Source organism: Monoraphidium neglectum, assembly GCF_000611645.1.
Source record: "Monoraphidium neglectum strain SAG 48.87 unplaced genomic scaffold scaffold00693, whole genome shotgun sequence".
NCBI classification, from domain to species: Eukaryota; Viridiplantae; Chlorophyta; class Chlorophyceae; order Sphaeropleales; family Selenastraceae; genus Monoraphidium; species Monoraphidium neglectum.
This window is the reverse complement of record NW_014012935.1, coordinates 2,383-13,931: the sequence shown is the minus strand read 5'-3', so window position 1 is coordinate 13,931 and position 11,549 is coordinate 2,383. Positions and strand designations below refer to the sequence as shown.

The following is an 11,549-nucleotide window of genomic DNA, read 5'->3' as shown; positions in this document are numbered from 1 at the left end:
CCAGCCACTGACGCCGGCAGCGCGGCGGGCGGCCGCTGCAGCCGCGGCTGCCGCCGCCGCGGCGCGGCAGGCGGAGCTGCTGGGCGGCAAGCAGCCGGCCGCCGCCAGGTCAGCGGGCGCGGGGCCCTGCTTGCATATACGTTGACTGATGTCGCTCTGGCTGCCGGGATGATGCACAACACGTGCTGAGGGGCTTGGTTTGGCGTTTGCTGAGTTACCAATCATCAGCCGCATTCACTACGTCCCGTTGTTGTGATCTGCTCATGGCGCATACGAGCTTCTGCGCCTCTCCGAGCTGTGTCACCCCGTGTCATCTCACCCCGCCCCCTGCCCACACTCGCCCACGTACATGTGCGTGCACGCGCGCGCGCGCACACACACACACACACACACACACACGTCTGCTCCGCAATCGTGCCGTCCACCCACCCTTACAGGTTCATCCCCGGGCTGTCAGAGCCAGACTCGCCAGCCAACCTCTCCGCCCGGCCCCGCCCCGCCCCAGCGGCCCCACCCCAGCGCACCCCCTCAACCGCCTCCACAACCGCCGGCGGCAGCGGCGCGGGCGCCGCGGCCTTTGGCACGCACCCCGCGCTCGCGGCGCACCGCGGCGGCGCGGGGCGCGTGGCTTACGTGGAAGCATACAACCGGCTGCTTGGGGCCATGCTGGCATCTTCAGACGACGAAGCGGAAGCCGAGGGGCCGGGGCAGGGAGGGGAGGACGACGAGGAGGAGCTGAAGAGGTGGATCTCCGAGATTGAGGCGGTGCACGGGAAAGGGGCCGCCGGCGGGGGCGGCGACGGCGACGGAGGTGGCAGTGGCGAGGGGTCGGAGGGCGAGGGCCTAGAAGATATGCTGCGGCGCGCCGGCGTGCAGGCGGACGCGGCCGGCTTTGTGGAGGAGCAGGAGCGGCTCATGGCACAGGCACGCGCGGAGCGCGACGCCGCGCGCGCGGCGGCGGCCGCGGCGGCGGCGGGGGCGTCGCGGGCGGGGTACGACACCGATTGGTGGGCGCGGCCCAGTGCAGCCGTGGAGGGGGGACTGCCTGCCGGGGAGGCGTCGCCGTCAGGGCAGCAATTTGGCGATGATGATGAGCAGGAGGAGCAGGGTGACGAAGATCGATGGATGGAGGAGCTGGTGTGCGCACAGCCTCAAGCCGCCCCAGCACGGGCGGCAGCGGCGCCCCCATCGGCGCCGCTCGCCCGGTGCCCGTCGCCGCCGGCGCCGGCCACGCCGGGGCCAGCGTCCCTGGTGCCTGGGCCGGCCGTGGCCGCCGTCTTGCCACAGGCGCTTGCCGCGAGTGCCACACTCAATCCGTGGCCTGCGCCGGCCCCGGCGCCCTACTTGCCCGTGGCACCCGCCCAGCGTGCGCCGTCGGTGCAGCTCACGCCGCACGCCCAGCCATACACACTGGCCCCTCTCGCCCCGCCCGCCGAGCCCGCGGCGCCCGCCGTGCACTTTGCGGCGCATGCGTTGCCGCCGGCTCCCGCCCCCTTCGCAGCGCAGCCACAGTTGGCGACGCTGCCTGCTGCACAGCAGTCGGCAGCGCCAGTTGCGGCCCAGTGGCTGGCCCGTCAGGACCACCCTGCCCCTGTCATGGCTGCGGCCGCCCCTGTCTTTGCGTCCGTGCCATGGCAGGCCGCTCGTGACAACGTCCACCACGCTTGCCCTGACACACCTGTGTTTGACCAGCACCAACAGCAGCAGCAGCAACAGCAGCAGCAGCAACAGCTGCCGCTGCAGCAGCTACAGCAGCAGCAGCAGCAGCAGCAGCAGCAGCAGCCTGCCTACACCCACCAACAACCAGGCCTGCTCGCGCCGCCGCCGCCGCCCGCAGCGGCGCCCGGCGCCCAGACGGGCCATTTTATAAAGGGCAGCTTTGAGGGCGCGCCTGCTAGCGGCTGGGGTGCCATTCCTGCGTACCCGGCTGGCGGCGGCGGTGGGGTGGTGGGCGGCGTGAGTGACAGCGGCTTTGGCGGCGGCTTTGGCGGCGGCGGCGGCGGCGGGGCAGCCGGGGTTGAAGAGGACCTGGAGGAACTGATGGCTCTCTGCGGGGTGTAGGGTGCATCAATGGCCGTGCATCCTTTTGAATGGTGTAGCGTAGTTGGGGCCGGCGCAAAGATTGGTTGCGACACCCCAGCTGCATGCAGTGTGCGACTAGGCAGCATGGGGGCAAGCGTGCACGCGCAGAGGCATAGCATTTGTGGTGAGCAACGAGGGCTTTGTTGCGAGCAACAAGGGCTGGGGACGACAATCCTTTGCGCGTTGATGAACGTGTGCTTGTGGACACAGCAATGTTATCTTACTTGAGGGTCCCTCAGAGGTGTTGCCTCTGCACAGCACGGCGTTGCTGAAGGGTGTAGAACTGGCCAGAGCAAAAGGCCCAAGAGGGCTGTGGATATGCATGCTCGGATATGTCAGGCATTCAAAGCAGCCCAGCATGCACACAGGCAGCGTCATTGTGGCCGCGCCACTGCATCATCGACCCGGGTGTGCATCAAGTTGCGGCAAGGGAGACAGTCTTGTTAGAAGCAAGTGACGCATGCCAAGGCTCCTCGACACGCAACGTGCAATTCTGGTATCGGAAACCCCGCCAACTCTCGAATCCTGCTCTTCCCGTGATCTGCCACGCTCCCACGTATCCGTAAAGTTTGCTGGTCACCATTATGGCGGAACAACGGCAGCGTCAGCAGTTGCCTGGTGCGCAGCCAGGCCAGCTGGGCGACCGGCAAGATTCAAGCACGCAGTGCTGCTCGCCGCTGTGGCCCTGGTCGGTCGAGCCGCAGCTGCCGGCCAATTGCGCTGAAGCGATTGCCCAAATTTGGCTGGGCAGCTGCGACCTAAACAGCTGCCCAGACACGTGGCGGTATACAAATGCTGAATTCCGGCAGGTGGCGCCCGGCCTGCCGCGTGGCACCAGCACCAGCAGCAGCAGCGGCGCCGACGCCGGCTCCGGCATCGCCGCCGCACGCAGCTCCCTGCGACTCGTCAATCGCAGGGCCCGCGCCATCGTAGACGAGTGGCCGCGCGTGATCCACATCGCCGCCGCGCACGAACCGGACTGCGACGGCCTCGTCGCCGCGGCGCCGCGCTTGGCATCGGCCGCGCACGCCCTGCGCATCCACATCTCCTCCGAACACTTCATGGTGGATTTGGCCGCCGTGCTTCCGCTGCTGGGCTTCAAAAACCTGATATCCCTGAGCCTCTACACCAATGAGTTCGAGGACGTCGACCCGCATAGAGTCAATTCCCTGGCGGAGTGCCTCCCCCTCTTCCCGCGCCTGCAGCGGCTCGAGATCGATCTCGACAACTTCTTTATGGTAGAGACCCACAAACCGGGCGTGCTGGTCAACGCCGCGGCGCGCCACCTGCCAGAGCTGCGGTCCCTCTCGCTGGGAATCGTGGATGACGACGGCAGCCGGGCGCTGCGAGACGCGCTGTCCAGCCGGGCTTGGCCCCACTTGCAGGTGCGGCACCAGGGCTGTGGGCCAGCGCGGTTGGCACGCGGGTAGCCTTCCATGCGGTTGCGCTGTGTGCGTTGCGCTTCAGCCGGCGCCTAACAGGCACGCTAGACACTACTGAGACGCTCCGCCCCGTGACAATCGCCCCCATTTGGGACCCGGCAGGAGCTATGCGCGGGTTGCCTCTCGCGCGAGGCGGCGGAGGCGCTGGTGGCCTGCCCGGCGGGCTTGACGGCGCTCGCACTGCCGCTCCTGACTGCCACAGCTTACGGCGCAGCCCTGCGGGCGCTAGGCGCGGCGGCGGCGGTGGGGCAGCTCCGCTGCCTGCGGCAGCTGCTGCTGCTGTTTGGGTACGAGGACGAGATCATGCTGACTGTTGAGGACGTGCGGGCGCTGCGGGGCGTGGAGCTCCCGGCGCTTGAGAGCCTGGTGGTACACAAGATTGGTCAATACGCGGACAAAGACCCGGCCACCCACCTCGCCGCCATGCGCCTGCCGCGACTGCGGCGACTGAAGATCGATGTGTGCTCGTTCGAGGCCGCCGCAGCGCTCGCCGCGGCGCCGTGGATGGCGGGCGTGGAGGAGCTCGCCATATTTGGGGACTCGATCGTTTCTCCAACCGGCCACTGGCTCAAAGTACTGGCCGCCGTGCCGCTGCCCTCGCTGCGCGTGCTACGCATCAGAATGTCACCGCCAATCGACCAAACGTTCTCGCCGCGGTTCTTGTCACAACGGAACCTAGTGCGCGTTCTGGCGCATGCGCTGTGGCTGCCCAGGCTGACTGGCCTCCGTTTGAAGTGTGAGTACTCCAGCCGCGACGAGGCGTCCGCCCAGCGGGCGTGGGCCGCCCTGGCCGCTGCCCCGCTCCATTCGCTGCGGCGCCTGGCCGTCGCAGACATGTTTGAGGGGCTCTACTCAACTCGCGACATCGCGCCCTGCGCGGCGATGATGCGGGCGGCTGTGGTGGGGGTGGAGCGCATGGCCGCGGCCGGCTGGCTGCCGCAACTGGACGCGCTCGAGCTGCCTCAAGATTATAAGGGCGCCCTTGCCACTGCGGCGCGCCGCTTCCCCACCTTTGAGCAGCTGCAGGCCCGGGGGGCTCTGCGGTTTGGTGCTGCAAAGTGCTGATGTTGCGCCGGCCCGCTTTGCTCAGCGGTTTGTTCCTGCTGTACTCAGTGCATGCAGCTCGCATGCTTCACGCTTGTATGCTACTTCCAATGGAGTGAGAAACTGTTTGCCCTTAGCAGGACACTGGTGGTCCCACCCAGCAGAGAACAAAGCGTGTGAGGTCAGCCAGGCACAAGCCACATGGGAGTGATGACACATCAAAGAGTGTCCCCCGTAATGCACCGGCTGTACAATGTGCTGGCCAGAATCATCGGCTTGTAAATTGCTTCTGGTGCCTGTGCCCTGCCCAACTTTCAAATGTGGTTGAACTAAGATACGAAGCAGTTGTTGCCTTGTGCAAGCAGGGCAGCAACATGCACCGATGAACCAGCAGGGGCAGGGGCGGCAACAAGCGTCACACGGTGGTGACAGGAGGGACTAAAACAAATGGAATGATACTGCAATAGCAATCCTCAGCGCCTAGTGACGTTGCTCATTAAAGCCGAGCTGCTTCAACCCAACAGGTGCGTGGTCGTGCTGCAAAAGGGACGCACAAACGCAACCCGACAACATACATCGCGATTGGCGCGGCCGCCCGCCTGTCACAAATCCGCGCGTTTCCGCGACGCAGCACAGCATTCCTGGGGGATCTGGAACTGACAAGAGCAAAAGGCCCGAGAGGGCTCTGGTCTTGCATGCTTGGAGGCGTAAGATGACGCAGACCAGCACGAGTACAGGTCACTGCATCGTTGACCCGGGTGTGCATCGAGTGCAGCAGCAGGGACGACCTTACCACCGTAGAAGCGAGTGACGCCAGCCAAGGCTCCAAGCATCATGCAATACCGGTAACAACCCCGCAAATTCCGAACCCTGCTTCTCCCGAGATCTGCTACGCTTCAACGTATCCGTGCAGTATGCTGAATATAAATATGACTGGTCGAAGGCAGCGACAGCAGCTGGCGCGTGCGCAGCCAGGCCAGGGCGAGCGGCAAGATCTAGACACGCTGTGCTGCTCGCCGCTCTGGCCCTGGTCGGCGGAGCCGCAGCTGCCGGCCAATTGCGCTGAAGCGATCGCCCATATGTGGCTGGGCAGCTGCGACCTGGACAGCTGCCCCGACATGCGGCGATATAACAGTGCTGTGGTCTGGCAGGTCGCACCGGACCTCCCCCCCAGCACCAGCACGAGCAGCGGCAGCAGAGTCCACAACGACAGCTCCGGCATCATCGCCGCACGCAGCTCCCTGCGACTCGTCAACCGCAAAGCTCGCTCCATTGTAGACGAGTGGCCGCGGCTGATCCGCGTCGCCGTGGCGCATGAGCGCGACTGGAACGGCCTCGTCGCCGCGGCGCCACGGCTGGCGCCGGCTGCGCGGGCGCTGCGCGTTTGCATCTCCAAACCCTACTACACATCATTTCCGTCCATCATCCTTCCGCAGCTGGGCTTCAACAGTCTGATCTCCCTCAGTTTCAACAACAAATGGGACGAGGTTGTCCACCCGTACGAGATCGCTGACCTTGCAAGCTGCCTCCCCAACTTCCCGCTCCTGCAGCGGCTCGAGATCGATCTCGAAACCTGCTCAACCGAGAACAGTGGTATGGGCGTGCTGGTCGCCGCCGCGGCGCGCCACCTGCCCGAGCTGCGGTCCCTCTCGCTGCGCAGCGTGCGCGCCGACGGCAGCCGGGCGCTGCGGGACGCGCTGGCCTGCCGGGCTTGGCCCCACCTGCAGGTGCGGCGCGGGGGCTGCGGGCCGGCTCGGTTGGCGCGCGGGCAGCCTTGCATGCGGTTGGGCCGCGTGCGCTGCGCTACAGTCGCGCTAGACCCTTCCGAGACGCTCCGCCCCATGGCAAACGCCCGCACAAAAACCCCCGCAGGAGCTAGGCGCCGAGCGCGTCTCGCCCGAGGCGGTGGAGGTGCTAGGCAGCCCCGCCTGCCCGGCGGGCCTGACGGCGATCGTGCTGTCAATCCTGACCGGCAGAGCCTACGGCGTGGCCCTGCAGGCCCTGAGTGCGACGGCGGCGGCGGGGCGGCTCCGCTGCCTGCGGCAGCTGCTGCTGTCCTTTGGGGACGACGATGATGATATGCTGACTGTTGAGGACATGAGGGCGCTGCGGGGCGTGGAGCTTCCGGCCCTTGAGAGTCTGGTGGTGGACAGGATCAGCGCAGGCGCCGACGAGGACCCAGCCCCCCACCTGGCCGCGATGCGCCTGCCGCGGCTGCGGCGACTGAAGGTCGATGTGTGCTCGTTCGCGGCCGCCGCGGCGTTCGCTGCGGCGCCGTGGATGGCGGGCGTGGAGGAGCTGGCCATATCTGGGGATGCGGACGCGGCGGCATCGGGCCACTGGCTGAAAGCGCTGGCCGCCGTGCCGCTGCCTTCGCTGCGCGTGCTGCTACTCCACGTGTCTTCGCCGACCGACCAAGCGCGCCCGGCGCGGGTCGCGTCGCAGCTGGATCTCGTGCGTGTTTTGGCAGACGCGCCGTGGCTGCCTAGGCTGACTGGCCTCTGCTTTGAATGCCCTTACGCCTGTGCAGGCAAGGTGTCCGCAGGGAAGGCGTCCGGCCAAAAGACGTGGGCAGCCCTAGCCGCCGCCCCACTCCATTCGCTCCGGCGCCTGGCCGTTTCAAACATGGTTGTGGGCCTCTATTCAACTCGCTACCGCGCGGCGATGATGCGGGCTGCCGTGGTGGGCGTCAAGCACATGGCCGCGGCCCCCTGGCTGCCGCACCTCGACGCGCTCGAGCTGCCTCGGGATGAGCAGGACGCCCTTGCCACCGCGGTGCGCCGTTTTCCCACCTTGGTGCAGCTGCAGGCCCGGGGGGCTCTGCGGTTTGGTATGGCCACTACCTGGGAGGGACCTTGTTGACTTTTCGCGCACCTGCCTGCGCCCCCCCCCCTGGCGCCGCCCGGCCTCCGGGCCGCCGCCGGTCTGTTGCCGCAGGCTTTGGTGACATGCGTGCATACTGATTTTGTGCCGGCGCGCTTTGCAGGGCGGTGCGTTCCTGCTGTATTAAGTGCACGCAGCTTGCATGCTTCACACTTGTATGCTACTGCCAATGCAGTGGGAAAGCGTTTGGCTAAATTAGGACACTGGTGGTCCCACCCATCAGAGAACAAAGCATGTAAGCCATGCACAAGCCACATGGGCTTTGTGACAGTGTCCCTCTGTATGCACCGGCTGTGCTGGCCAGTATCAATACCTTGTACATTCCTTCTATCTGGTGCATGAATGAACCAAGGGCAGCGGCGGCAACAAGCGTCACATGGCGGTGAGAGATGGGCCGCAGCCAAATGGGATGATCATGCAATATTAATCCTTGCAATCCTCAGCACCTGAAGGCGTTGTTCAGTAAAGCTGAGCTGCTTTGGCCCAACAGGCGCGTGGTAGTGCTTCAAAAGCGACGCACAAATGCAGTCCAACAACACACACCGCAAACGGTGCACCCGCCCGCCTGTCACGATTCCCACGCGTTTGGGTACAGGGGTGCGACGCCACACCGGGCCGCCCGCGCCCGCGCCGTCGCCCCGCCGCCCCTGCCGAACTCGCTGAATTCGGCGTGTGCCTGTCTCCGAAGCCAAACAGCAACGGCAACAGACCAGCAGCGGCCGTGGGGCCAGGCGGCGCCGAGGGGGCGGCCGTGCGCGACGTCAACAAAGATTCCGATCTGGTAACAGGTATGCCATGGCTCCGCTCTATTGCTCGCCCCTCCCCCGCCAACGCAGGCATGCACAATAAAACAAATCGATAACAACCATAGACAACCATAGACAACTGTAGAATTTGATAGATCGTGTGTTACCCACGCCACAGCAGGCCGCTCCTGACATTGTCCAGCACGCGTGCTCTGTCACTCCTGTGGTTGACCAGCAGGGCCCCCACGAGCGGGGCCTCTACCTGCAGCAGCAGCAGCAGCAGCAGCAGCAGCAGCAGCAGCAGCAGCAGCAGGAGCAGCAGCAGCAGCAGCAGCAGCAGCAGGAGCAGCAGCAGCAGCAGCAGCAGCAGCGGCATGCAACATGCGACTAGGCAACGTGGTGGCAAGCGGCATGCGCAGCGGCCTGCGCGCGTTTGTTGCAATGAACAAAGGCAGGGAACGACAATCCTTTGCGCGTTGATGACCCCCCCGTTTGAAAGCTTGTGGACCCAGCAATGTGTGAGGGTCCCTTTGAGGTGTTGTCTCAGCGCAGCACGGCATTGCTGGGGGATCTGGGAGCAAGAGCAAAATGCCCAAAAGGGCTCCGGACATGCATGCTCGGAGACGCGATGCGCCGTGATGCGGCCCAGCACGCTGTCACTGCATCGTTGACCCAGGTGTGCATCGACAGGGGGGGGGGGGCAACTACGGTATACTGGGAGCAAGCGAATTCAGCCAAGGCTCCTCAACACGCAACATGCAACACTACGGTAGTAAAAACGGCAGATTTTGAATTTGCTCGATCGGGTTCGCGATCTGGCACACTCCAACGTATCCGTGCAGTCTGCTGGTCGCCATTATGGCAGATCAACGGCAGAAACATCATCTGACTCGTACGCAGCCAGGCCAGTTGGGCGAGCCGCAGAGGGTGCACACGCAGTGCTGCTCGCCGCTCTGGCCCTGGTCGACGGAGCCGCAGCTGCCGGCCAATTGCGCTGAAGCGATCGCCCAAATTTGGTTAGGCAGATGCGATTTGGACAGCTGCCCCGACATGTGGCGGTATACCAATGATGGGTTCCGGCAGGTCGCACGGGGCCTCCCGCTCAGCACGAGCACTGGCAGCAGCGGCAGCAGCGGCCACAACGACAGCTCCGGCAGCACCGCCGCACGCAGCTCCCTGCGACTCGTCAACCGCAAAGCCCGCGCAATTGTAGACGAGTGGCCGCGCGTGATCCACATCGCCGCCGTGCACGCCCCGCACTGGGACGGCCTCGTCGCCGCGGCGCCGCGGCTGGCGCCGGCAGCGCGTACCCTGCGCGTCCATATCTCCACTGAATACTGCATGGTCCTTTTGGCCACCGTCCTTCCGCTGCTGGGCTTCAAAAACCTAGTCTCCCTCAGCCTCTACACCGACTGGGACCAGGACGTGGATCCCGATGGCATCGCTGACCTGGCAGAGTGCCTCCCCCTCTTCCCGCGCCTGGAGCGGCTCGAGATCGACCTCGACACCCCCTTGCGAGAGACGTGCGGCCTGGGCGTGCTGGTCGACGCCGCGGCGCGTCACCTGCCCGAGCTGCGGTCCCTCTCGCTGCGCAGCGTGCGTGCCGACGGCAGCCGGGCGCTGCGGGACGCGCTGGCCAGCAGTGCATGGCCCCACCTGCAGGTGCTACGCGGGGGCTGCGGGCCGGGTCGCTTGGCACGCGGGCAGCCTTCCATGTGGGTGTGCCGCATGCGTTTCGCTTCGACGCGTGACATGCGCGCTAGAATGCATCGAGACGCTCCCCCATGTCAAACGCCCGCGTGCGGATCCCCGCAGGAGCTAGCCGCTGAGCGACTGGCACCCGAGGCGGCGGAGGTGCTGGGCGCCTGCCCGGCGGGCCTGACCGTGCTCACGCTGCCGCTGTTGACGGGTGGAGCCTACGGCGCGGCCCTGCGGGCCCTGAGCGCGGCGGCCGCGGCGGGGCGGCTGCGCTGCCTGCGGCAGCTGCTGCTGCTGTTTGGGGACGACGACGACGAGATGCTGACCGTTGAGGACGTGCGGGCGCTGCGGGGCGTGGAGCTCCCGGCGCTTGTGAGCTTGGTGGTGGACAGGATCAGCGCTGGCGCCGACGAGGACCCGGCCCCCCACCTCGCCGCGATGCGCCTGCCGCGGCTGCGGCGCCTGGAGGTCGACGTGTGCTCGTTCGAGGCCGCCGCGGCGCTCGCTGCGGCGCCGTGGATGGCGGGCGTGGAGGAGCTGGCCATATCTGGGGATGCGGACGTGGCGGCATCGGGCCACTGGCTGAAAGCGCTGGCCGCCGTGCTGCTGCCTTCGCTGCGCATCCTGCACCTCAAGGTGTCTTCGCCGACCGCCCAAGCTCGCCCGGCGCGGGTCGCGTCGCAATTGGACGTCGTGCGTATTCTGGCGGATGCACCGTGGCTGCCCAGGCTGACTGGCCTCCGTCTGCAATGCCCTTACGCCTGCCAAGAGGAGGCGTCGGCCCAGCGGGCGTGGGCCGCCCTAGCCGCCGCCCCACTCCATTCGCTGCGGCGCCTGGCCGTCCCAGACATGTTTTGGGGGCTGTACTCAACTCGCTACAGCCCGCCTTGCGCAGCGATGATGCGGGCGGCTGTGGTGGGGGTGGAGTGCATGGCTGCGGCCCCCTGGCTGCCCAACCTAGACGCGCTCGAGCTGCCTCAGGATTACGAGGAAGCCCTTGCCATTGCGGCGCGGCGCTCCCCTGCCTTCGTGCAGCTGCAGGCCCGAGGGGCCGTTCGGTTCGGTGATGCGATGTATTGATTTTGTGCAGTCCCCGCATTGCACAGCAGTGCGGTTTTTGCTGCAGCCAGCGCATGCGGCCCGCACGCTTTCCAAATGTACATCAATACTTGTGTTTTCCTCGTGTCAACAACATGTTTAACCAATAGGCAATAGGAATGCGTAATGGGCTGCCAATTTGATTCAAGTTGCTGTGTGTGATGATGCGGGAGGTTTTCTGTGAGTATGAGGTGACGCTTATTCAAGGACTTTGTTACATTCCATGCATGACCTTGAGAGTGCAGGATTTAGGTTTGTAGAAAGCTCATAGGCGGAGCAAGCCGTTGCCGGTTGGAAGTGGGGCCTTGTGTCAAGCGCCTAGAGCCGGAGCAGCAACACGCGTGGCGGTCACAGATGGATCTGAGACAGGCAGAATATATATGAAATATCAATGCTCAGCATTCAACAGAAATGCTCGACGAGGTGAAGTCGTGTTGCATCAACACGACCGTAGGTGCTGGTGGCTGTATGTCGTCAAGTGAAAACCAGTGACAGCTCAATCGGCGGTCCTACTCAGACAATCTGCGACGCAAATTATGAGCATCAAAGACCTATT

The 11,549-nt window shown here is 65.5% G+C and overlaps 3 protein-coding genes across 3 annotated transcripts; all 3 read left to right on the top strand.

The window, feature by feature from the left end:
• Positions 1-663: 663 nt before the first annotated feature.
• MNEG_4845 (hypothetical protein) lies at positions 664-4,589 on the top strand (the record flags this gene model as incomplete). Its single annotated transcript, XM_014046679.1, has 3 exons — positions 664-992; positions 2,999-3,467; positions 3,627-4,589. 3 exons carry the CDS (start codon positions 664-666, stop codon positions 4,587-4,589), a joined length of 1,761 nt encoding a protein of 586 aa, XP_013902133.1.
• Positions 4,590-5,482: 893 nt separating this feature from the next.
• MNEG_4844 (hypothetical protein) lies at positions 5,483-8,588 on the top strand (the record flags this gene model as incomplete). The annotated part of the gene is made up of 3 exons (XM_014046678.1): positions 5,483-6,295; positions 6,441-7,022; positions 8,436-8,588. 3 exons carry the CDS (start codon positions 5,483-5,485, stop codon positions 8,586-8,588), a joined length of 1,548 nt encoding a protein of 515 aa, XP_013902132.1.
• A 950-nt stretch (positions 8,589-9,538) lies between these two features.
• On the top strand, positions 9,539-10,975 carry MNEG_4843 (hypothetical protein; the record flags this gene model as incomplete). The annotated part of the gene is made up of 2 exons (XM_014046677.1): positions 9,539-9,859; positions 10,013-10,975. The coding sequence occupies 2 exons, from the start codon at positions 9,539-9,541 to the stop codon at positions 10,973-10,975; spliced, it is 1,284 nt and encodes a 427-aa protein (XP_013902131.1).
• Between the last annotated feature and the right edge of the window lie 574 nt (positions 10,976-11,549).